The sequence below is a fragment of the Sinocyclocheilus grahami genome, unplaced genomic scaffold (genome assembly GCF_001515645.1).
Source record: "Sinocyclocheilus grahami isolate Dianchi unplaced genomic scaffold, SAMN03320097.WGS_v1.1 scaffold1187.1, whole genome shotgun sequence".
Lineage (NCBI taxonomy): Eukaryota > Metazoa > Chordata > Actinopteri > Cypriniformes > Cyprinidae > Sinocyclocheilus > Sinocyclocheilus grahami.
Window position 1 is genome coordinate 150758 of NW_015506366.1, and position 27652 is coordinate 178409.

The 27652-nt window shown below is 36.5% G+C and overlaps 1 protein-coding gene across 3 annotated transcripts; it reads left to right on the forward strand.

The window, feature by feature from the left end:
* The first annotated feature begins 2291 nt into the window (after positions 1-2291).
* LOC107567781 (glycophorin-C-like) lies at positions 2292-27487 on the forward strand. 3 transcript variants are annotated; one of them, XM_016253531.1, is made up of 5 exons: positions 2292-2458; positions 3145-3181; positions 5341-5481; positions 21855-21884; positions 26826-27487. In XM_016253531.1, the coding sequence occupies exons 3-5, from the start codon at positions 5412-5414 to the stop codon at positions 27020-27022; spliced, it is 297 nt and encodes a 98-aa protein (XP_016109017.1). In that variant the 5' UTR covers positions 2292-2458; positions 3145-3181; positions 5341-5411; the 3' UTR covers positions 27023-27487. The 3 variants fall into 3 exon arrangements, with proteins under 3 accessions (XP_016109017.1, XP_016109019.1, XP_016109018.1); XM_016253533.1 differs by having other exon boundaries at positions 3148-3181; XM_016253532.1 differs by lacking the exon at positions 3145-3181.
* The last annotated feature ends 165 nt before the right edge of the window (positions 27488-27652 follow it).

Genomic DNA, 27652 nt, shown 5'->3' on the forward strand with positions numbered 1-27652 from the left:
AGATTGCAGTTGGCCGGTGTGAACATGAGCAGGTGTGACTGGATGCATTCATGAAGTCTAGTCCTTAATCCACTGCTTTTGTTTTCCTGCTTTCCTTAGAGCTGATACAATAGTTAGACAACCAAAACGTCTCGGTTACGTATGTAACCCTCGTTCTCTGAAGCTCCATGTAGACAAATTTATTGATTTAATCAGTGTTTAACATCACAATATTTGGGCATACAGAAGGATTTTGGATATTGATCAATACAATCTAATGGCAAGTTGTAACTTTTTTTAATGTTTTTCTGAATTAATGTTATATGGCTTATGGATTGGTCATCATGAATTTGTACGATCCCATTTGTATATATTTATATTATTTCATTTAATTTTGTAACGGTTAGGTTTTGGTGTAGGGTTAGTCATTAGCCAAAGTTTTTTTTTTTTTATTATTAAACATTTTCATTCAAATTCATACAAAATGGCCACCTCATAAAATAATTTTTTTCTTATAAGATGATATTGATACTGAGAAAATAATAACTACACTGGCACACAAAAAAATAATGTTCTGAATTATCTTAATATGTGGGCTTTTCTCAGCAAATATTGATATAGCTTATTTGATTCATTGATTGCATTTTACATAATTTGCATTTTGTTCGATTTTTTTTAGTCACACTTCATTTTTTTCTGCTTATTAATAGTTAGTAAGGTAGTTGTTAATTTTAGGTATTAGGTTGGATTAGGGATGTAGAATATGGTCATGCTGAATATGTGCTTTATAAGTACTAATAAACAGCCAATATGTTAAAGGAGTCATATGATGTTGCTAAAAATAACATTATTTGGTGTAATGAAATGTGTTTATGCTGTTTAAGGTTCAAAAAACACATTATTTTCCACATACTGTACTACATTTTTTCTCCTCTATGCCCCACCTTTCTGAAACGCGTCGATTTTTACAAAGCTCATCGGTCTGAAAAGCGAGGTGTGTTTCTGATTGGCCAGCTATCTAGTGCGTTGTGATTGGCTGAATACCTCAAGCGTGTGACGGAAATGTTACACCCCTTACCATACTGTGATGCCATGTCCTGGTGCGACGAGACAAAACCAATAAAACCCATTATAAACAAGGCATTTGTTGCATCCAGTGAGGACATAATTACTGATTATAATGACTTATACTGTCTTTTTACGCGTTGCGTTGCATCGCGCCGCGTAAACATAAAACCATGTCTGCATTTGTGATCGGAGAAATTACAAACAACAAGCGCTACTCTACACTGCTCAAAACTCGCGTTTGAATCATCAGGCAAATTCTTTATATATGAAAACGTACTTACAGTCTGTGAGTCAGAACAGCCGGCATTCAGTATCAGGAAACGGTCCTCCATAAAATGCGCTGCACACATCTGAATATTTGGGTTGAAGTGTTCTGGAACAGTGTTGTAAATACAACTTAACCACTGATTTCTAGTCGTGTCCTCTTTTGGAAGGCCAAACAAAGTAGTTTCACTTTCACAACGAAACACACAGTGTTTTCACAGCATGGCGGCGGCGGTGGCAGCAACAATAAAGTCACGCCTTCTTTCTTTGCGTGAACATTTTGGGCGGTGTTATGCAAATCTTTCCACACAGTGACATAGACATGTGGGGGCGTGTTTAAACGAGGCATTTTAGGAGGGCATGGACCAGTCTTACCTTTTAGAAAGAATATCTCTTTGGGTTTGAGACTTTAGTCTTTGCAACTTTAGGGATCTTATCTATTCACGAACAGTTTGTAACACTCCAAAGAAAAAGGAAAACTTTAAATCGCATCATATGACCCCTTTAATAATATGTATGCTAACAAGCAACTAGTTAATAGTGAGAACTGGTCCCTATTCTAAAGTGTTCCCAATTTTTTTTATTGATTGACAGTAAATTATTGACAGTATTATTAATAAAAAAGTTTTGTTTAAAAATATTATTAAACAGAATTATTAATATTTTGTTTAGTATTCAAATATTCGTAAATAGAAAATAATGCAATATTTCACAGCTGCATATTTCACAATTGCACATTTCCCTTGCATAACAATTGCTGTCTGCCTCTGTCTTTACTCTTAGCCAAGCTGTTTTCCCCCTTCCCTGAGCTCAGTCTGACAACAGCTGTGTGTTATTCCAGAGGAGGAGTCTGTGTAGTTGTGCTTTACTCAGGAGGAGGAGTCTGTCCAGCCATTGGTCGAACACAAGAAACTATTAGTAAAGCAGTATGTTAAGGGAGGAGTGGGCTGAAAGGGGAAGTTCACTTGCTATACATTTAAACTTAACGGATCTAAAAACAGACCTCTGATATGATTCATGATAATATTTCCATCCTGTTAGAAAGTGAAAGAACAACTAAGGAAGTATTTCTGTTCCTAGAAAAAGGACAGGAGAACAGCTTGCAGGCTGTGGGAGAACTTGTTGCAGAACTGTTGAAGAGAAGTTGGTGAGTTAGATTTCACTTCAATGTTTAAAATAAAGCCTGCTGTCATGAAATGTGCTGCTTTGCAGATTTAAATATGAAATATAAAGCATGGTACATTATTGGTAAAAAAAATTTTTAGATGGTGACAAGTACTATTCTTTAACTGTCCAAGAGTTTTTCTACTGTTTACATCTGCCCAACTTTTCTCCCATCAGAACAAATTTTAACTTTATATCTAAATCTGTGGCTTTCTTTCGTATCTAAAAAAGTGTCTGGTCCTCGAGAGAGTTGTGTGTAGTTTAACAGTGTTGAGTGACAGAGATGAAAAAGTCAGGTCAGCAAATAACCGCAAACACATGTAAGTGACATCTGCCCTGCTATATTAAGCTGCACCAGTACTCCAATATACTCCAAACACACAGAAAAGTATATTTCACAATATTGAAGTTATTTCTAATTCATTGATAGTAAACGCTTTGACAACTCTTTGAATGATATTTATCTTATAGGGTAGTTCACACAAAAATTAAAATTATGTCATCATTTACTAAACCTCCTGTCATTCCAAACCTGTATAAAAAATTTTTTTAACTTGAATTTATTTTAAAAAATGCCTTTTAATTTTTGAAAATTGACTTTGATTGTATGGACCAATAAATAAATAAATAAACATTCATCAGACATTAATTTTCTTTTATGTTCCTCAGAAGAAAGAAAGTCCTACAGTTTTGGACTGACATAAGGGTGAGTAAAAGATTATATAATCGTCATTATCCATCTAACCCTTATATTTTTGTATAAATAATTTTGCATTATTACCCAAAATTAAAACTTTTTTATATGTTAGCTTCTTCAGAGTTACCACCTTTTGCATTGATTGTAAATATTAGAGTAAAAGCCAGTCATGCTGGTGCACAAAGCTTATATTTGAGCACAGCTGACATTAACAGTGTGGTTTTTAAATAATAGAGAGCTAAAATTAAAACAAGCTAAAATTGCTTTATTCTAGCACTGAGTCGTGAAGAGGGAAGTAAATAAAAGTGATCTTAAATTTGAGAGTGAGAGTGAGAACGTGTTTTCCATCATCGCATATAACATTTATGAGAGCTCCTCCTTCAGCTGCAGGCATAAACATTGACACAACTTCATAGAGTCTAACACGTTTATAAATTAGTAGCCTTGTCAAACCCATCTTTTTAAAATGACAGCATTCAAACTGAAGTTTTTAGCCCTCATGTCCTGCAAGTACTACAAACTAAAAACAAGAGAATATCCGTGTATGATACTTTTGATATATGTAAATAAAATAAATCCATCGCTGGATTTCAGGAAGGAAGTAGAGAGAAGGAAATACTGTGAATGGTTCCTTTGTTTCACAGTGAGTGATAAGGCCCAGGGTCTTTAAAGGCCTCTTCCTTTGTTTAGTAACTGCCAGAAAAGTCAGCAAAGGCTAAATAAGGTTAATGGAGTTTAATCGAATGTGTCACACGGCACTATATTGTGTACACATCAACATATCAGATCTACAGAGTAGAGCACCTAAACATTTAGTTTAGAGCTGACCAGCTGGGTAAAGGCAATGACTTTCTAATTTGATTTGATTCTGATTTATAAGCTCTCAATTCAGTTCAAATGAATTCTGAATATTTCAGTTGTTATATCAACAAACCTGTTTAAATTCTTACATTGTCACCTGATGGTACATTATTGTTCAAAAGTTAGGGGTCAGTAAAAAAAAAGAAGCTCAGCAAGGCTACATTTATTTGATCAAAATACAGTAAAAACAGTAATAATGTGACATATTATTTCAATTGAAGGTAAACAAAAATGCTATTTATTTATGTGATGGGAAAGCTGAATTTTCAGCAGTCATTACTTCAGTCTTCAGTGTCACATGATCATTCAGAAATCATTCTAATATGCTGATTTGCTGCTCAATAAACATTTCTTATCAATTTTAAAAACAGTTTTGCTGTTTAACATTTTTGTGCACACTGTGACCTTCACTGTAAAAAAGTTGAGAAAATGTAAAAGTTTAAGGCAACCAGCTTCAGCAGATTTTTGAGTTTTCATAACTTGTTTTTGTAGGAGAATTTTTAGTTAAAACTCAAAAATCTGCTAAAGCTGGTTGCCTTAAACTTTTAAGTTTTCTCAACTTTTGATTTTTTTACAGTGACATTCTTTTGTAACGTTATAAATGCATTTACTGTCACTTTTTATCAGTTTATGACTTTGTCTTACTTACAAAAAAGTCTTACTGATCCCAACTTTTTGATGTTAGTGTGTAACATGTATTATGACTCCAACACCACCCAGATTAGGTTGCAGCTTTAAAATTAACCTCTGATTTGTCCCTTCAAATTATTTTAATACACTCCTCTGACCTAGTCAAAAGCCAGTAGGAAGTTTTCAACCCCCTGTTGTGTCACAAAACAGAGCTTTTTCCAGAAATTTGAAAGAACTTCATAACATAGATTCATAAAATAGCTAGGAAGCCACACAAGCCTCAGATCAACATTGCTGGCTAGAGATGTGGCATCTTGCTGCCTTTTTGTCACGTTCTCTTTATATGGTCTAAATGGGAAAAACAAGTCAGGTTTTGTTTACATTATAGAGATCTTTGACCTACAATTATCGGTATCAGCCAAAGTAAAACTTACTAAGCAAACATGCTAAATAATGTCTCAATGATAATCTAAACATGCAGTGCAGCTTATGTAAATAATGGATAACATTAGAAAACTAAGTGCAAATATTATTCAGTATTCACATTGGGATTTGGATGATGTAATCTGTTATGTGCTTTATCTTGGAACATAAACGGCACTCTTCTGCTATTTCCTCACTCTGTTTCCCTGAGAGCACATTGGAGTGAAGCAATTGCCCTCTCTTTCTTTCTACAGACATCTCATCATCCCTGAGAACACTCTTCCGCAGCTGTCCCCCTCAATCTCACTGCCAAATATTTCTTCACATGTCTGTAATGGCCAACTCCACAGAACGTAGCGTAACAAGCAAATCTGACACATCACTCATATCTATTCGTAAGTATTTTGTAGTTCTGTGCACTATACTGAATGAGCGTCAGCACACGCTGCAGCGTTATCAAATGGGTGTGTTTGGATGTGGATTGGTGACATTTAGAAGAGCAGACTGCTCTGAATTTCACACACAGAAATGAGGATGTGTGGTTTGTGTGTGTTGGCAATGGCATGCAAGCATGTGTGTAGCATCGGATGTGTGGTTTATGTGTGTGATATTTTTGTACAGTATGTTGTACAGTATGTATATATATATATATATATATACTGTATATGAAGGGTTCAGATGCAAAAGCCTCTAAGTGCCATCTGAAATTTTCTTCTAAAAATGAGCATTTTTATTAGACTCCTATGTTTAGGTGAAGTAATTTTACTCTAATAGCAATGTATAGGTCCTTTTTTATGCATATGATTGTAGTTTACATTATTTTCTGCTATGTGTATATATATATATACTGTATATGAAGGGTTCAGATGCAAAAGCCTCTAAGTGCCATCTGAAATTTTCTTCTAAAAATGAGCATTTTTATTAGACTCCTATGTTTAGGTGAAGTAATTTTACTCTAATAGCAATGTATAGGTCCTTTTCCTTTTTTTTCCCCACTGTATACATATATATATATATATATATATATTTCAAAACAACCGTTTTCTAATTTTAATATATTTTAAAATTTCATTCAGAAAAGCTGAACTTTCTCATGAAAGATTTAGTATTATCAGTGTAGAAAACCGTTGTGCAGATTAATATTTTTGTGGAAACTATGATACGTTTTTTTAAAGATTCTGAATAGAAAGTGTGGGGAAAAATTGAAATCTATGATGGCATTCTGTCTTTACTGTAACTTTTGGTCAATTTAATGCATTGTTGGATGAAAGTATGTCTTGATTTCTTTAAAAAAAACAATTAACTAAAAAGTTTTTTGGGTTTTAAAAAAAACAAAAGATGAATACACTTTCATTCCGCAATGCATTAAATTGAGCAAATCTTACAGACCCCAAACATTTGAACAGTATATTAATAAAAAACTACCTCTGTTATATTTTCCTTATGCATAGTATGTGACTATCAATCATATGTGCTTTATCACAAGAAGGTATAGTGAAACATCAAACCATTTTGTGGACCTTTTGTTGTTCCCTAACTGTTGCGTTGTACTAGATTTGAAACTGCTGGCTTACCAGGGATCTGTTTGACAGAGGGTGATGGTGGTGTGGTACAGCTCTGAATATGAGATATGGAATATGTTTACTAGATCGGGAACAACCAGCTGTGAAAACATAGCCGACAGCATAACAAGCCAACTATGATACGTTTTTTTTAAGATTCTGAATAGAAAGTGTGGGGAAAAATTGAAATCTATGATGGCATTCTGTCTTTACTGTAACTTTTGGTCAATTTAATGCATTGTTGGATGAAAGTATGTCTTGATTTCTTTAAAAAAAACAATTAATTAACTAAAAAGTTTTTTGGGTTTTAAAAAAAACAAAAGATGAATACACTTTCATTCCGCAATGCATTAAATTGAGCAAATCTTACAGACCCCAAACATTTGAACAGTATATTAATAAAAAACTACCTCTGTTATATTTTCCTTATGCATAGTATGTGACTATCAATCATATGTGCTTTATCACAAGAAGGTATAGTGAAACATCAAACCATTTTGTGGACCTTTTGTTGTTCCCTAACTGTTGCGTTGTACTAGATTTGAAACTGCTGGCTTACCAGGGATCTGTTTGACAGAGGGAGATGGTGGTGTGGTACAGCTCTGAATATGAGATATGGAATATGTTTACTAGATCGGGAACAACCAGCTGTGAAAACATAGCCGACAGCATAACAAGCCCATAAGAGTCAAAATACAGCAAGGCCCTTGATAATCAACAGAAATCAGTATTAGTACACTTTGAGAATAATTCACCATGAATGAATTGTACCAGCTGATAACGTCCTTTGTTTACACATGTTGTTTACGTTGTTTTAGCACCGGAGAGAATTATGCAAATCAGAAAGCAATCAAAACACACTCAAAAAAAAAATTTGTGCTGAGTTTACTGTGCATGGTGAAATTTCCGATCTTACAGGCCAGTTCTGGGTTGTGGGGGCTGCAGAAGACTACTGTGATCTGGCAAGTTTTGGGAATTAGCTTTTGAGGCTAATTTACATTGAAAGGAGGTGTGTTAGTGTCTATAAATACTTTATGCTAAAAAAGGGATGAGATAAAACATGCAAAAAGCAACTGAAAAGGGCATCATATATCATAATCCATATGAATAATGTTCTGAATAAGGTTAGACAAAATTCTAAATTTAAATGTGGCCTCCCTTTTAATAAATGAGTTGGAATTTGAATTGCATTGTCCACACCAGGAAAATATTGTGCCAAAACATAATTACATGATTGAGGTTGAGAAATTATGCCTGTTTATTACCTGTTAAAATAATTTAAATAGCCATCAGAACAGATTAAAGTGTATCAGAAAATGCTGTAGTCCATTCAAAGTTACATAATGGGAAACCTTATACTTACATTTTGACATATTTAATTATATTTAATCTTTATAAATTTCTATAGGTGGCATTTCAAACATTGAATATTCATGCATTCTGATGTTTCTAGAAATACTCAGTATGTTGTGGTATTTTAATGGATATTTCATACTGAAGAAAGCTTTAAAAACTGAACCTCATAGATGTTGTAAAGCACTTGAAATTAACTTTCACTCTGCATCTTTCTTTCGTTTGATTGCTGTCTCTTGAAATAATGAAAACTGAGACTCAGAAGAGCTTAAAAAACACAATAGAAGAAATACTGACTTTTTAATTGTACTCCAACGTGACAAAAAAAACGAACAAACAAACAAGTGACTATTAGAAATGGATGCATGAAATCCTAAGAAAAAATCTCTATTCCTAACATCTTTTGATATACTTTTCTGTTGTTCTTTTTTGTCATTCTAAAAAGATGCTGTGTGCATTGTGATGAAGTCATGGCACAGATTGGTGACCATGGGTTTCAAGGTTGTATTTTAGATCACAGGCTTAGGATCAGTTTTCAAAGAAGCCAGCAGGTCATCACCTGTTGTGTGTTGGCATAGTGCTGAGTTTAAATAAACATTCAAAAGGGGGCATAAGCTGTGTCTGTGAAGACGGATGAGGGTAGTACAATATTGATGCTAATTTATGAATAAAATAGATACTCTCAAACAAGTAAGGAGATGGCTCAAACATTAGAGGTAAAAGCTAGGCCAAGAGAAGAGAGAAAACAAATAAGGGAAATAGGAGAAGACTGCTTTGTTCTTGGTGGAGGATGAAACAAAGTTAGAACCAGAGGGGTTGTAGATGTTTTTTAGCTACAGGACAAACACTGAGTGAGTGTGTGTGTATGTGTTCCTCACAGTAACAAAACAGCAAGCCAAAATGTTGATTTATCTTCTGTTCTGAAAGCCCTCGCATCCAAGTCCCCCAGTATGTGATGGAAAACATAGCAAACAAAACGCTTGTTGGTCTGTATCCCGCTGCAGTCCAACAGCTGTATGCGCATTCACCTTGCATTGACACTTACGCCATGACATTGTTTTTAATTGGGAACTGTTAAATGAAGGGCAGTCTGCACATCTGTGTTTGTAGCTGTAATGGACCAAAGAGGTTACTAATGAACTGTGTTTTATCTTACGTTATGCCAAGTTCAAGGATGGTTATGTTTTACAAACTTTCAATAATAATGAGAAAAACAATAATTCAATATTTTAATAATAATTTTAGTTATTGATTTTATGGTTTTTATAAACTTTGTAACTATTTAAAAATTACACAAAAACGATTTTTTTGTTTATATTTTTACATCATTATTATTACAGAAATGATCTATTTCAAATACTCAGCATTAACAAAACAAAACACACTGATACTGATAAACAAATACTGAAATATGAAATCTCTAACACCACTACAAAACAAAAGTATTGGCTACAAGACTACAAGATTCATTGTATTGTTAATTAAAATGTTGCTAAACACCATCTAAAATCTGCTTATACTATTTACTCTTTGAATAAACAAATTTGAGAAACCTGACAAAAAAAGTTGTTCAGCTAAAATATTTTATTTTTGTTTAAATAAAACACTGATGCAATGCAGTAAGTTAATTAAGCTGCTTTCTTCAGTTTTATTATGAGTCTTTTGAACTAGCGTGATATCATTAGGAATGAAATACAGATTTAAAACAGTTTGTCTTTTTGTGTGTCATCTTTATCAGTTTCCTGTATGTGATATGTAATATGTGTATGTCCGTCCACAGGAATGTTGGAGAATCAACAGCATGCTCTTTATATTATTATGATGGAAACAGGCACTGTTCTCAACCAGCTGTCCATAATCAACCTCAGTGGGCCTGCAGTCACTTGACTGGCTCATGAGAGCACATGCCCATTAGTAAACTCATTGAAAAGGCTTTTCCTCTCAGAAACTCACTGACTCTCAGCTTGAATGAGGGAATCTGAGAGTGTGGTGGAGAGCAGAGAGGGAGAGGTATTCTTTCGAGGCGAGATGCGTGACATATGGTTGGGTGAGATAGTAACGGTTACCACTTGAGCCTCAAATCCCAGGCAGATGTGACCTCAGGCCATGAAGGAAAGAGAGAGATGGAGAGAAACACCAGATTGCTTGAGGAAATCAGTTGCAGAAAAGCAGAGAGAGGGGAATAGTGAAGAGCTCTTTAACTGAGACTCCCACAGGACTGTGTGTGTGTGTGTGTGTGTGTGTGTGTGTGCGTGTGTGTGCGTGTGTGTGCGTGTGTGTGTGTGTGTGTGTGTGATAAAAATTGTCAATAAAAAATTGTCAAGATGTGTTGGAACTGACAGAAATTTTGGGGGAGGATATAGGTGTCATGAGCAGACAAGGCAATTTGATTGTTGAGGAAAACAACATTTTTAACATCCCTCAAACCGTAAGCCTAATAAAACTTTACCTTAAAGTTAACATGACATACAAATTCATGTAAAAATTGTCAATAAAAAATTGTCAAGATGTGTTGGAACTGAAAGAAATTTTGGGGGAGGATATAGGTGTCATGAGCAGACAAGGCAATTTGATTGTTGAGGAAAACAACATTTTTAACATCCCTCAAACCGTAAGCCTAATAAAACTTTACCTTAAAGTTAACATGACATACAAATTCATGCTATATATTGTCTAAATACAGTTGTTGTGAACGATTCATCTGTACGTTTTATTTTATTTTTGACCTTAATTCTTAATCAAAATATCTTAACTCAATCTTCTGGATCTTCGATCTTCTCCATTCAATCAACAACTGATGCAGTAAACATGATCTCATCATGATAACGTACCTGTGGGAACCTTTTCACAAAATACGAAAAACATTCCAATAAGTACATATCACTGCAGTTTCCAAAAACAATGAACACTAGAGGCTGTAAAACAGCGAGTACTAATTGTTTTCGTACACATTTATGATTACAGCTCCATATGTTTCGTTTTCTGGACATAACAAGCTTGCTTGGTAGCTCAGCCGGCACGAATTGGACTTGGATGTGGAATTCTTCCACAAAAACGCACTCCAGGACATCCTAAGTTTTGTACCAGGCTTTCGGCCTCGACCTTTCCATTAATCAAGATTCTCTGACTCAAAACTGGTTCTTTTCATAGACCCAAATTCAGCAAAGATCAACTGGAAACTTCAGATTACATCAAACCTGTCTTTCAGACAGATGAGACATGCAAGTATCAAACTTAGCCTTATTAATTGATACATGAGGTATCACTTACACCTTTTTACAAAGGTGTGTTTGAACTAAGAATTTGATGTTTCCCTCGGGCAGATCTGCTGAATATGCAAATGGTTCCATAAATTTCATTCCTTATGTCTCTTCTCTGTACTGAGTTAAGCTTTAACCCTTTCCTATACCAACTGTATGCGTTGGTATAGTGAATCTTTTAATTCACTTGAATAGTGAAAACTGAAAGAACATTTTTATTTTTATTAATTAATAAAAGGTTTCTCATCATATCATATGTTTAAATCTGTACAACAATTTGAATAATTAAGCCTGTACAGGTGCATCTCAATAAATTATAATGTCGTGGAAAAGTTCATTTATTTCAGTAATTCAACTCAAATTGTGAAACTCGTGTATTAAATAAATTCAATGCACACAGACTGAAGTAGTTTAAGTCTTTGGTTCTTTTAATTGTGATGATTTTGGCTCACATTTAACAAAAACCCACCAATTCACTATCTCAACAAATTAGAATACTTCATAACACCAATAAAAAAAAACATTTTTAGTGAATTGTTGGCCTTCTGGAAAGTATGTTAATTTACTGTACATGTACTCAATACTTGGTAGGGGCTCCTTTTGCTTTAATTACTGCCTCAATTCGGCGTGGCATGGAGGTGATCAGTTTGTGGCACTGCTGAGGTGGTATGGAAGCCCAGGTTTCTTCGTGAGCACAGATGGACACGTTTAGTGTATGCGCACAACCTAGTGGACCTTTTGATTTTGAGCGTTCAGATCACTTGAAAATCACCTGAAAATTACATCATGCGGATTGTCTGTAAGCTGACCGTGAACAAAATGTGTTTTTTTTTTCACAGAGGTTTTCATTATTGCATATATGAGGAGGAGAGGCACAAAAGTTATGCTGCGATAAATAAATGTATCCATCTTGTACCCGAATGGGCATATCAAAATATACTCTATTAACCGTGAGCACAGATGGACACGTTTAGTGTATGCGCACAACCTAGTGGACCTTTTGATTTTGAGCGTTCAGATCACTTGAAAATCACCTGAAAATTACATCATGCGGATTGTCTGTAAGCTGACCGTGAACAAAATGTGTTTTTTTTTTCACAGAGGTTTTCATTATTGCATATATGAGGAGGAGAGGCACAAAAGTTATGCTGCTGCAGCTATGCTGCTGCTTCACATACGCTCTGCTGATGCTTATGGTGTGAAACGGCTAATCCTTTGCCTGCAGGACAGGTGGATGAAGATGGTAATGTCATGTCTGTACTTATATACTTGCAATGGAAAGTCTGAAAACTTTAAAACCCTTACAACTCTGTACACTCAGGTTTAGGTCCCTGTGGATATTTCCACATTCCTCTTATCTTCATAGACGTGCACTCTGTCGCCTCCAGCGCTCTTTCTCAATTTGATTTTTCCCTCCCCCTCAGCACCACAATCTGATTTCTGGGCCACTGAATAACTGTATCTGTGGCCAAGTGACCTCAGGGTCATTTGCAATTTCCTTCTCTTACATATTTTTCTGCGATTCTCAATCTATTTCTCACACTTTCGCCTCTCGCAAAGATTAGATGTCCTAGTCCCAAAGATGATAGACTGACCTTCTCAAGGGCAAGTGCCGTCTATATAAATGAATATCATAATAATAATTATGCTGCTTTGATTATGGCACATGGCATTGTGAGGCATATTCAGGTGATGAATGAAGCCATCTAGGCAGCAGAGGCCATTCGGATTCATTGTGTCTCCTCTCAAAGGAATATGTTGGATTCGCTCTTTGATGTGCAATACGGTTTCTCAAGGGTGATTCACACCAGCTTATGTAAGGGTTAAAAGAGTCAAGAGTTTTGGGACGCTGACAAAGCCAAGTGACCTGTTATGACCGGAGTAAAAATACAGACATGCTAGCAAAATGAAAAACTGCAACTGACATTTCTAATCTATAGATGTCAATGTACAATATAAGTGACTGTTACTGGCCACTTACAGACGAGCCTGTGTAAAGATTATGAATAGGAAGTGAGGGTGTTATAGAAGTAAAGAGAGATGTGTGGCTGTGTAATGGTGTGGAAGAGTGAGCTGCTTGTGTTTTTATTTGCACATCTGTTTGGGTGGATCCACTTTCAAACAACACTCTTTCATAAAGCTAGTGCACACTGTACCAACAAACACTCAAATCAAACAGTTTTTGTGTTTTGATGGTTTAGTATGTTAACACTTAACTGTCGCTGTCATTACAGGATATGCTATTAGGGGTAACACTTTATTTTGAGATGTACTTGTTACACATGTTACATGTACTTACTATTATAATAACAATAAATTATGCATAATTACATGCAAGTAACCCTAAACCAAACCCTAATCCTAACCTTAAACATATAGTAAGTACATAAGAGTTTATTTCACTCATTATGACCTTTTTTTTACCTCCATCAATCAATTTCAACATTGATAATAATATGATTTTTTTCTGCAGCAAATCGTGATATTACAATGATTTCTGAAGGATCATGTGACACCGAAGACTGGAGTAATGATGTTGAAAATTTTGCCATCACAGGAATACATTTTTTACATTACAAAAAAAAACACAGTTGTGTTACATTGAAATAATATTTCAGTTTTTACTGTATTTTTTATCAAATCAAAGCCGCATTGATGCGCTAAAGAGACTTCTTTTAAAAACATTTAAAAATTGTACAGAGCCCAAACTTTTGAACGGTCGTGTATATTCTGAATGATTTTAGCTTGAGCGAAATGAAGTTCAAACAGCAGGATGATTTCCTGCTTAATGACACTATAACTGGGTCATGGGTCAGAAAATGAGGGCATAATTCAGTGTTTTTACGCTTGTAGCAAACTGTTCTAACATTTGGCAGTCTTTTGTGGCAGTTTGAATTTGCCTATAAGGAAATGCACCACTGTCAATCTTGTGTCATATTCACCTGGCTTTCAGATATCACTCTTCTGCTGTGTTCACCCTGTTGGTCATTTCAAAACCCTTATGAGTTTCTTTATTCAGTGGAAAGCACATCAAGCTTTTTGCAGCTATTTTTTTTGCGAAAAAAGCTTTAACAAGGAAACTTTTAGGTCATTATTTTCTGAAAATATTTCCCTTTAATGGTAGCTCTCAAATCTTGTTCATACACACTGAAGCCTTTGAAAAGTGGCTGCACAACAGTTTTGACGTCAACATTGTCACATGCCATTGGCTCTTGTGTGTCTTGTATCTGATTATGACACGTTTGAATAAATTTGCGAACTGCAGTGGAAATTTTCAGTGAAAAACTTTTCTTCACCCAAATCATATTGCTTCAGAAGACTTGGAATATGTTGGAATGAGCCACATAGACAACTTTGATGTTTCTTTTTGTTTTTTTATATACTAAGGCCTGTTCACACCAAGGACTATAATAATGATATCTGTATCCATATAGTTTTAATAATCATTCCAATTCTATGAGAATAGGGGAGTCCAACAACCACTGTTAATGACAACAGCACAGAGGAACAATATTGATGGAATCAGTTTAAAGTTTTTCTTCAGCTGATGTCCGATAAAACATTGACAGCCCATCAGAATAAATCGAACTTTAAAGAGCTTGAGCATTTTAAGCAGATGACAAAAGCGCAGCACACACTTATAATAACAGAGCAATGGATGGGTGCTAATAAAGTCATCATTATTGTTAACTTTATTATTGTTCTTGGTGTGAACAGAGCATTATGCAATATAGTTAAGGGGTGGGGTTACAGGGTTAAAAAATACCAATATTATATATTTGTATTATACCGTTTGCTGTTATATAATCCTCAACAGAGTTGAAATTTCAGCAGATCTGTTTTGAGGTAGGTCAGATACAATTTTCTACAGTGCTGGTTCCCTAATGAGACTGCCCAGCTCAATAACAGAAATCTGTCCCTCTCTCCCCTCCTCAATGTAACAGCACAAGCTTTCAGCACGCTTCCCACCCTCTCTCCTCCTCCAAGACAAGCTGAAATCTCACTCCATTAGTCACATCCATTACTCCCATTTCCTTCCCTGTCTTCTGTACTCGGCTCATTTTTCTTTTAGGAACAGAGGGAGACTAGCATGTGGTTTCCTCATTCTGTCTCCTCCATCTCAGCCCAGTACGGTTATGAATTTAGGGTTATAATCACCATTGAGCTCTTGTGTAATATATGCTTGCACCTGTGCTGCCCTGTCTGTGCTCAGTAAGCTGTATGTGTGTTGCATGATGCAAATCGATGCAATAGCTTGATGTGATTAACCTTCTTATGCTACTTCAGCTCTGGCCTACTGACTCAATGAATAACTCACTTACTTCTAACCCAGAATTAAATTAGTTAATGTAGTTTACATGAACATAAGCGGCCAGTTGCATAAACATGGTACGTGGTAATCAGTCTCACTTTTGGATTCAGATTAGATCAATCTACTTTTTCATGTGACTGACTTCAAAAAGTTATGACCAAAATTAAAAATTAGATGATTAACTTTGAACACTAGTCTAAGCAGTTTATACAGCTGACCACAGGTGTAATATTACTGCATAACTGAAGTATTTTCAATATTGAATAATAATTTCAACTGAATAATTTTTAAAAAGTAGCTTTTCTTCTAATTTGCATTAGAGAAAATAATAAGAAAAATATTTATTTTTCTTGTTTTCTTGTAAAACCATTTTTCAAATAAGATATATTTACTTGTAGAATTAATTTATATTGAATTTTTAATTATGTATGCTTAAAAAAGGAAAATAAAACTCGCAATAAGGCAAGAAAAATTAATTAATATATTAAGTATGCCAACATCTCGCTAATGCAATTTTGCTTCTTTTGTTTCTCAAGCAAATATATGTAGTGGATGTCAGGCACCCAACATGTTAAGTCACTGCCAAGTAATGTTTGAAAATGTGTTTCTCTATATATGTGGCATCACATTTAACGTACTTAGGCACATTTTCGTGGGCAAAAACCAGTTATTTTAATTAGCAATGAGGAATTTTGCGTGATGGTGGATGTTTTCCATATGCAGATTTTGCAATGGGTTAAAGTTGATTATGCAAACAGAAAACTGCTTGGTTTAAAGTGTCTACATCACTACATTGACTGTAGCCAGTAGACCTTTTTTGCCCACAAACTTTTACTAATGCGACAGCACCTTAAAGGTGTAAAACAGTGTAAGTCAGTGATTTCTGGTTCGATAGGACAATTCTTCATCACATGGGAAGGCTGATGAGCATCCTTTGGCCTTGACACAAGCTTCCTCAATCATCAATTTTCTGATATGATCTTGCAGGGCAGTCACCAACAATACAGTGTAGAAATACAGTAACTGGTTCTCTCAAGTCTGATAGAAATGACTATCGTAAAACCTGTTTAAGAGGAGGATTTAAAGGTCTGAATAGCCTTGGTGGCACAGAGGAATCTGAGAAGAGCTCCTGACCAGTAAATGAGAGATTTATTGATGGGCTTACATGCTTTCACTCAAGGCTGTTTTGAGGCCTTTTTTGATGTGGATCTGTGCATTGCAGACACAGTAAATAACGTGATGATCAATATTTCCTTTTCACAATCTCAAGTCTGATAAGGGGTTACAAGTCATTCTGAGCTTAATACATAAAACATATCACTGTGAAGACAGTATGTCAGTTGTACTTTAGACCTTCAAACTTTTTAATTCCGTAGTGTTATGAAATAGCAGGAATGAGGAGATCATGGGATCATGACACATAGGCACCAAAATATGATTTTTCCCAAAATATAAAGACAATTATATTTGTTATTTATCATGTAGCCTATACAGATGTATTACTGTAAAGATAATTATAATATACTGTATCACACTTGCCATGCTTTCGTCCTTACTATTTCTTTAAAAATAAGAAATATAATTTCTTTTTATTTTTTAACTTTTGACTAAACTTTTACAAGGACTCGCCAACATTCCCCTTGGACTGTCTTGAACAACGCTTGCACTAAAGGACTGTGGGAATGAATTCTCATTCTTACCTCCTCTGAAGAGCAGAAAATATGTAAAACAGTGTGAAATCCATTAGGAATTTTTGGAGCATTCGACATAGATTTTTCGACTACGTGGTGGCCTTATTCTTCCTCACTGTGACTGCTGCACCACGGAGAAATGTATCTAATTAAAATATGTTGATTAACTAGGACTGAGCATTTGTATGGTTTGTTAGAGGTTCATTATAAGCTGAGGATTCTCTGCAGCTCCCTCAGGTTATCATCTATTGTCAATGTCCTTACTGGTAATGGGCTATTTAAAGGGAAGCTGCTTAGCTTTTAATGCTTCTTCACATAGAAGGATTTGGACTTACATTTTACATCCAGCTGGTTTAAAGCTGAAGTGTGTAATTTGTTAAATTTTTAATATATCTTACTATAATTTTCAGTGGAAGCTATAAGAAAGCCACTGGGCTGATTTTCACTGAAAACAAACATCTCTGTGATATCTTTTTATATCTCTACCTAATATCTCTCTCTATATATATACAGTGGGTACGGAAAGTATTCAGACCCCCTTGCATTTTTCACTCTTTGTTATATTGCAGCCATTTGCTAAAATCATTCAAGTTCATTTTTTTCCCTCATTAATGTACACACAGCACCCCATAATGTCTGAAAAACACAGAATTGTTGACATTTTTGCAGATTTATTAAAAAAGAAAAACTGAAATAGCAATATAACAAAGAGTGAAAAATGTAAGGGGGTCTGAATACTTTCCGTACCCACTGTATATATGTGTGTGTACAGTATGTATATGTATATAAGAGATTGCCTATGTGAGATGGACATTCAGTTTTCAAGTTCACCTGTGTCTGTCCATTTTTAAGCTGCTCTTTTAAAAGGATGATGAATAATAAACAACAGTCAATCATCTGAGAAGTAAGAGAGAGAGAGAGAGAGAGAGAAAGAGAGTGAGAGGAAAGGAGTGTCTAAGAGCGAGTTTAGCGAGGCGTTTAGTGGCTAGTGGTTTTCACTCTTAGTTTGGCACAGGCAGATGGCCACAGTCGAGTGCTTTCCTGACAGACATCAGAGCTGTTAATTCTCTACATGAAACATGAAGTCCTGCTCTGACACTTCATCACCTCAGAGATGAGACAAGGACCTCTATTCCTGCGGTTTTCACAATGTACTATAGAGCCTGCCTATAGGGAGGTGATGGGCCTTTTGAGGTACATTTAGTTAAATCAAAGAGAGCAGCAGAATCAGCACGCAAAATTACAGATTCTGGACTACAAGAGGAAGCAATATTTTTGGTGTCTTCTTCAAGAACTGATTAAGTTCTTTGGGAATAAATCAATTTCTAGTAGATGTCTAAAAGTAGACTATTTAGGGCTACTTTTAACCTAGTTATCCAATGTGTGTGAGGCTAACGGATGACAGCCAGATCATTGGTTGTCCCGGTGAATAAAATGTTCAAATCAGAGCTAAATGCCATTGCTTTGGTAGTTCTCCAATTTGCTGAAATTTGGACAGATTTACAGTTTGGGCACTGGGCAGAGCAACAATGACAAATTTCCATGAATTCAAGCTGGAAAATTATCAGCTTAATGCGTTTCCCACCCAAGATCTGAAGGGACTGGAATTCATTCTGGCTCCTGGTTTTGCTGCCCATCCTATCGGGAGACAATTACCAGTGCGCTTCAAAAGCCGGCTTTGGGCAAGATTAGCTCCACTTCTGGGAAGGTGATGAAAGCAAATGTCTTGCTGCTGGGTTTGCTCTGCCCTGGGTCTGTGTGGCAGAAGTGAGAGAGAGGGTGGAATGCCTTTGGCCCTCATCATCTTTCAGGTCCAACCCGTTGGCTTTCATGGCAGGCTGTGAAAAAAAAAAGAAGCTGTTCTTCAGATCTGGCCACGCAGCACAGATGTCCTCCTCCATGTCACAGCGGCTGGCGGATTTCACTAACGAGGCTAACGAGGGGACGCCTCCAGGCGAGACAGGCTCCCTCGTGTTTGCATGGCAAATTTAGCAGAGATTTAATCCATCCTGGGGTGCTGTGGCTCTACGCTGAGTGTGACTTAGAAGATCTTTTATAACGGGCTTAACATCCACTATACTAAGAATTTCAGCTCTAAAATAAGAACTATATCCATTATCCATCATATATTTTAGCCTGAAATGTCTGGTCTCCCTGTGCCACACATCCACGTGTCATAGATTTAAAGATTTAAATCTACTATCTTAATTTAATATGCAGAGACGGCTAACAGTAAGCCATTTGTGCTGTGGCGCTATCAAAACATTACTTCGTTTGTTTCAGCATCCGATAGAGTAGCATCGGCTCAGCCAGTGGTGAGTTTGTGGCAAGATTGTTTGAAAGCGACCATTATTTTTGCAATTTGGTTCGGTGAAGCCAGTGGTGCAGAAATTCCACACTTCAGCTTCAAGTCCTAAATAGATTTCAACAGTTTGCTTCTCTATTCACTGAATGGAAACGAAAACGTGACCTGTGAGATATAAAAACAACAGTGTCCTTCATGCCCCTTTTGAATGATTCAACTTTCCAAACTTTCTTACCAGCTAAAGCACATGTTAGCATTTTTAAAGGTGCACTAGGTCATTTTTTTGTTCGTGTTGCTGGTCCTTGGTCTTGTGGTGTGCATTACAGAAGCAAAGGTTTTCAATTACCAATGTTAATGTAGAAATTTTCAGTCACCCGTGATTAATTTATTACACAAAGTGAAAGTGAGAGGAAAGTGGAAATTTTGGAAAGAAAAGTGTCCAATATTAGGAATAGTAAGAAATCATGATGATCACCTCACGTGACCTCAGTCATGACCTCCATAAGGTGGCCTATTCCATGTACAAAAACAGCTTTTATTAGGTTGCTCATACAACTCATGTTGGTGTAAAAAAAAAATGTAAATACGGTTATTGTGTCTATTTGTAAAACTTTTTAATGAGCAAAAATGAGGAGTGCACAAGCTGAAAAATTAAAAAATGTATGACATAGACTCGGCCTTGGTTGTTGATTGGATGAAGGCAGATCTGAATGTGAGCTTGTATTCGACTGTAAGAGAGCAGTGGGATCTCCAGCATTTGTCACCACCGGAGAGAAGAATTTCGTTTCACCAGAACAAGTTGTGATAATTTAATTTTAAAAAAGTGGATGAATAATTCTCAATAAGATTAAAAGCATGCATTTAGATAATAGGCGTTTTCATGTCATTCCAACTTTAATAATCGTACTGAAAAGGCGTCTGTCTTTTTATATTCTGGAAGAGCTCAGAGTGTACAGCACTCACTGTTCTCCAACTGTTTAAATAAATATGCCTTTCAATATGTTCAGGAGTCCATTTTCCAGAGCATTCAAAGTACAATTTAAAGTACAATGTACAATTTTTATTTTTTTTGGCTTCATTAGATGTCACTACTGACTTCACTACTATTAGAGGAAGCTAATAGAGGTTTTATGGACAGTTTGGAGGTTAGCAGGTCACACATCTGCATGCTATAATGATGAAGACTCACAGTAAAAGCATGTGCTACTTTGTGAAACAAACCAGACTCTCTATTAGAGAGATATTTCATAGTTTTAATAAAGTTTTGAGGAAAGATGCTGCAGATAGAACCTTGGTGGAGCTGGAAGTACTTGATTGATTTATAAATAATTCACTGGCTGAGAGCCTCTGTGAGGTTGGCGTTTTTATTTATTTTTTATTTTTTTCATATCACTACACCTTTTTTTAAAGGACAACTAAGTATTGAACTCATAAGGAGACATTAAAGATCACATGAGCGGTTGTTATACCTTCAAACACACCTTCATGCCCTTCACATTACCCAAATGTGAATGTTCTGTGTCTCCTTAATTACTCCAAATATAATCACGCTGTAAACACCATATCACAATGAGCTTTTAATCACAATGTAACAGGTTATTAGACACTAATGAGGGAGCTTAATTGTTCATGTTTGGGGGGCATCTGCTTGGTCAAACCTGCATTATCCTTTCTGTTTAAAAATAGTTTTGGGGTCTCACTAGATCTATCTCCATTTTGAAAGCAACATGTTTGATTTGCCTGTCCTTCAGTGAAAGTCAAGTCAAGGCAGCAGATGTTGCCTTTGCAATAATTCATGATTATCTTCAATCACTTTCTTTAACAAGCTTTTTGTCCCCATGGTGATGGAGAGAATGAGTCTCGCTGCAATACAACGAGGGAGACAGCTGTCTATAAAAACAAAGCATCATGAAAGATTCACGTGTGTTATTATAACACAGGAGGAAAGTCAACAGTACGTGTTTTGTGAGGGATCAGTGAGGCAGGAAGGATCTTGTTGTAGAGTTGCATGGCTGCACTGCAGCACTCCTAAAAAAAACACTTATCTTCAAAAAGTTTCAGAACTCTAGCCGTTTAGAAAGGGTCGAACAGAGCTAACTTTGATAACATGTTAACTTTGATCAAATGTTGGGACATTTATGCTTAAAATCAGTGGAGGTTAATAGTAGAACTATATTACAAAATGGACAAAATGATATGTCATATGAGCATTCTTATTCAAAAAAAAAAATTCAGTTTGACATATACAATTTTGCTTCATCAGAATATTTTCTTCTTGTCTTTAGAGGGACCATACTTTGAAGCCATAGTTGGAGGTAAGTGTAGCAGCTCACAGACTTTCACATATCTAACATGCCTTAATATCACTACAATGTAAAACTGTGCATATTTTACCTTAAGTCAATATTTCTATCTAATTTGACCCGTTAAATATTACTTTTGTCAAAAAAAAATTATGTGGTAGATGACAAAACAGGAACACGGACAGCCCAAAACAACGATTCTAAACAGCGATGTAAATTGCAGCAGGCAGAGGATTATATCCATTTTCATTTCCAAATATCCAGTCCATTTCAAAAGCTTTCCAGAGCAAAACTGGGCACTGGTAAAATATATTCTATATGATAATGACATATTAGCAATATGTTACTTATTCAAAGTGCATGGCTGTCAGTGGAAAAAAAATGCTTTTTGCCTCCAGAGTGTAGTTACGAGAACATTTTGAGAACAGCACTTTGATGATGGTCAGAGAGGCTTGAAAGATTTCTGTACAAATGAGAGGTCATTTGTGCACAAGATGTTTCCTGGCATCAGAAGATCTCTGGCTGAGCAAAAAAAGTACCAGTACCACAGTGGTCTCACTTTAGCTCATTTACACATGAATAATCAGTGTGTGGGTTTGTTCTCAACACTCAAGTAATTGGAATCAGTAAACAGCAGGGATCTAATGATACATGCTCTCAAAACCTTTTTCAGGAAACTGGTCTGGCATATCAGGAGAAAATTTGTGTATTTCATTGTGCATATTAGTTTCTTAGGGCTGGGTGATTTACTGCTGTTTTCTACAGACAATGTTACTCTGAAGATTAGCTTTCATTGGTTAAGTCTGTCTGTATTTTCATTCGCAAAATTTACACCTGAATCTAACATTCTGTTATCGCATTTCCCCGACCTCTCACTTTAAAGCAGCACTACGTAACTTTTTCTGTGTTCAAAATTTGCTAAATGTATATAATGAGCGAGTACATCATGAATTCATCTTCCAACAGTGTTTTTTTTTTCTTATTCCGAATCACTATGGTACGCTTATAATAAGTACTTATACTTTAACTATTGTAGCCTGGTCGGGTCGTCACCGCTGCGGAGTAACACATACCTTGCGTGAATCGCCATAGACAAAAACTTAGAGAAGTAGCTCCGGTTGGAATGTTCTTCCGCGGGATGTGTGCAGTTCTGTTTATTAACCGCTAGAGCGCCAAAAGTTACATAGTGCTGCTTTAATATAATGATTTTGAACATAGTTTTAGGTCAAATTCCCACTTGAATATAGCTAAAGATAAGTTGGGTTGAGAATAAAAGTACAAAAACTAGTTAGACTAATAAATCAGCCAATATTTGGCTATTTCAACATAATTGGCCAACCAGGCAAATGCAGATACTAATCAACAGAACTGGGGCCTGATGTATAAACGTTGCGTATGCACAAAATGGCCATGGAAATGTGCGTACGCAATTTTTCACGCACATATCGGGATTTATAAAAAATAAACTAGGCGTAAATATGTGCGCACCGTACGAACATTCTAGACCAGTGTTTCTCAACCAGGGGTCCCTGAGGCGTGGACCCCTAGTGGTCCTTGACGTAAGGTATAAATCTGTATAAAGTATGAATTTTTGTATAAATGTTGTATATTTTGACATGACATGTTCCCATGAAAGAAAAATCCAATATAGCTGATGATATGACCAAATACTGGGCAAGTCAACTAACTTGAATTATACTTGACTGCATTTGGTCCTCACAAAGACACAAATGATACATAGATGAGTCAATTTTGTTGTGGGGGTCCTTGAGGATGGTTCTGAATTGGACTGGGGTCCGGTATGCCAAAAGGTTGAGATTCACTGCTCTAGACCATGCGTACGCACTCTTTTACTGGAGTGGAAGCAAACAGAATGATTTTAAAGTCTGTTTTACATTTGACATACACATTTAGATTAAATATGGCACTCTGAATAATGAAGAATCATGAAATTATTATCCAGAAATTACAACATTTGTATATGAATTTAAACAGAAATATTTGCAGTGGATGTGCTGCTTTCGAACAAGTTTCCTGTGGTATGTGATTTAATGTTTTAATCACAGCGAGGATTGCTTGGCGTATGACAATTCCGCTTTAAAATGTATTCTAAATAGCAAAACTCATGTTCTGAGAAAATACTTTTGCACGAATAATAATCATTGATGTGAACTTGATTCGTCTGATGGCTTTGGAACATAGGCGGTAACGACAGACATAAGGATGCGCTCGTTGATCAAACAGTCAATTTGCTGGGTTGAACAGGTCCAATGACAGTAGAGCTGTTCACTGGTGTCACGCAGTGTCTCGTTCCCTACTCAGGGAACCATAGTTACATAAGTAACCTGAGATGTTCCCTTTCATGGGAACTTCGAACTGCTTCCTCTAGGGGTCGCTATGGGGAACGGTATACCCACGCCACCATGCTGAGGGGAGTACATGCCAGAACCATGGCGAGCACTAAGTACCAGCTCTACCATATTGCTATGGGAGTCGCCCCTGGGACGTTAGACGGCTGTCAGTGACGTTATTCCCTACGGCCAAAGGCCTAGGCTACATACCCCAAAATACTTACCTGTTAGGGTCAGACTCCTGGGCCCGGGGTAGAGCTCAAGGCTTGGAATCAGGAATAGATTCCTTTAAGGGAATACGACCAAGAGCCTAGACTCATACTAGTCTTGGCCTGTCTCACAGGGGCTACCTCACGTTTCTCTTTGTATGTGCTGAAGGAACTGTCTCAACAGACCCATCGATGGATGCGTGAGGAAAAAACGGCCTCTTCCATTCCTTCTCAATGTTTATATGGAAAACAGGAAGAAAGGAAGGCTCACCTGAGCTGGAGGGTTATGGCCAGAAAAATAACGTTCATCGAGATACTCGCGATGTCACTTTCTTCACCCGCTTCACGGCAAGTAAAGCCTCGCCATGGCGCGATCCATAATTTCCAAAAGCTCATCATACACAGGGCAGGAGGATTGGGAAGGCTCAGCCTCAGCTTCTTTGCCTTCCTCAGACATTTCCTGCTTTTGCTGGGCTGATCCCAGCAGAGCACTGGCCCCTGAATCAGACAATGTCAATGAAATAACATCATCCTCCAGCGGCTCACTCTCGTGCACAGCCGACGATCGCGAAAGGGAAACCCCCCTTCAAACTCATCGGTCAGATCAACCTGCGATCCCCACAAGCTCATTCCCTTCCGTGCCTCAGCAGCGGCGGGTCCTGAATCGCGGGAAGCAGATGTCTGCCCCTCTTTCCTCGAAAAAGGGGCAAACGAGAGCAGAGCTTTTCCCTTGGAAAAAACGCTCGCAGTGCACGCAGATTGCCCCCTCGGAGGCATCGCGTGCGTGCTCTTCGCCCAAACAAATAACGCATAGATCGTGTGTGTCATCAGATGTTAAACAACGTCAACACGGATGCACACATCCTTAAATGCTTTGCTAGTGCTTGCCATAATGAGATGAATAGAGATCGCTCTTACCACAGAAATGCACGCAAACATAACAGTCAATGAAGACGAAGAAGAGAATGATGTGTGCTCCCGGTGCCTGTTTATACTATAGTCGCACCGGTAGTGACGTCATGGCTGTCGCCGGCCAACGAGTTGGTGTTTTTTAAATTTATGCTTCAGACACGGGTCACGACAAGGCGTTCCCCATAGCGACCCCTAGAGGACGCAGTTCGAAGTTCCCATGAAAGGGAACTGTAAGATATGCGCGTTTTATTTTCAAAATGTTTTGTTATTGACACAGTGAGTCAGACAGCTACACTGCAAAAAAATATAAGGTCTATCTCTTTCCAGAAAAATATAGGCTATGAACATTCTAAAATATATGTTTACCTTTTAGGCAAATTGCATAAAATAGAATAGTGATGTCTCAAAATGCATTTATAGTCCGTATCTCGTATTTTCCTAATGTGTTGTAGGCTACCCTTAACTGCATTAAACATGGTGTCATGTGAATGGAAATATGCATGGAAATGATATGCAGATGACGTTATGCATATTAAAACTAGGCGTTGTAAGCCCCATATATGGCTATTTCGGGGAGGAAACGGGGTGGAGATTCATGTACGCACAATCTTCCGCTGACTGGGTATTACAAAGGAACTTTTGCACAGGTTCTGGCGTATGCATGGCTTTATAAATCTGAAAACTTTGTGAAAACTTGTGCATACGCACACATTTAGGATGAAATCTACGTAAAGTTTTATACATGAGGCCCCAGGTCTTTTTCTATTTCATAATCATAGTTTTTATTAATATTTGAATTACTTTTAATTTTTATATTTTCTGCTTACATTTTTATTTTAATTAAAGTTTAAGTAATTTTGTTGTTTGTTAGTTTTAAAAGAAAAAAACATGTTTATATAATTTTTTACTTTTTCAGTTTTAGTAATACTTATTATAAGTATTTTTTCTTTCCTTTTTTCAATTTATTATGGTTTTAGTTAACTAATAAAAAAACAATTAAAAATAATTTCAGGTTTTTGTAAATATTATGTAAAATGTGTACATCTTATTTACTGGGGAAAAAAATATTATCATGAACTTGTATTATAAAATACTTATGACCATCCACCACCTTTAGATATTGCTATCGGCATCAGCTGATGAATTAGAAATATGTTTCAGATTTAGTAGAAGTTAAACTCCTTCAACAGCGTTTGTGGCATGCTGTTGACTAATACCACAAAAAAAAATCATTTCCTGATTATCTAACTTTCTTCTTGTATTAATTAACATTTATTGTGATAACGAACCCAGAATAATGATCCTTTTAAAAATCCTTTTCTGTATCAACCACTGACAAAAACACATACAGCCAGCAATGCTCCTCTGAACTCAAAACAGTGTAGTCAGTTTATTTCAGGGCATTCAGTCTCACCTTATAGCTGCATCCCCCAGGTTATCTTCTAATATAACCTCTCTTTCTCTGTGTCTGTGTGTTCTAGTTGTCATTGCTGTGGTGGTTCTGATCCTGATCCTCCTCCTGGCCATCATTCTGCGATACATGTACAAGCACAAGGGCACATATCATACCAATGAGGCCAAGGGCACAGAGTTCGCAGAGACAGCAGACGCTGCTCTGCGTGGAGACCCTGCCCTGCAGGATATCATGGATGAGAGCAAGAAAGAGTATTTCATATGAGACACAATAGCTGGCCCTTTATACACATCATATAATAAACTCCTACAGGCTCACATGATGCCTCAATCCTGTTTGCTGGAGTGGTGAATTAACTGACTGAGCTCCCCGCAAACAGAAACAAACACAAAGAGTATTGTGAAATTTCTTCTATATTTCAATATCTGAGATCGTTTATATTTATTTGTTCTTCAAAAAGAGGTAATATTGAGTACAGATGAAAGAATATGCCACACTCCTTGTAAAGCTGAGTGTCTGAACAAACATCAGCTCAGGAGAATGAGATGGTATTCAGATGAAGGGAAGGAAAGTCTTTGATCTCATTAGACAGAATGTGAATGATAGGTGATATACGAAGACATTGAAATCAACACTGTTAAACAACAAGAATGTGAAATTAATTGGTTTCATATGTATATTCTGTATACTGTATATGACATATGTGACCCTGGACCATAAAAAGGTCTTTAGGGTCAATATTTTGAAATTGGTTTTGACAGTATTTGGCAGAGATACAACTATTTGAAAATCTGGAATCTGAGGTGCAAAAAAATCTAAATATTGAGAAAACCGCCTTTAAAGTTGTCCAAATGAAGTTCTTAGCAATGCATATTACTAATCAAAAATGAAGTG

What these genes read in the sequence shown, in the direction of transcription:
- LOC107567781 (XM_016253531.1), top strand. Translation starts at nt 5,412, where the DNA reads ATGTCTGTAATGGCCAACTCCACAGAACGTAGCGTAACAAGCAAATCT. An exon ending in CACATCACTCATATCTATTC is followed by an intron (nt 5,482 to 21,854) that starts GTAAGTATTTTG and finishes TCTTGTCTTTAG; the next exon opens with AGGGACCATACTTTGAAGCC. An exon ending in CTTTGAAGCCATAGTTGGAG is followed by an intron (nt 21,885 to 26,825) that starts GTAAGTGTAGCA and finishes TGTGTGTTCTAG; the next exon opens with TTGTCATTGCTGTGGTGGTT.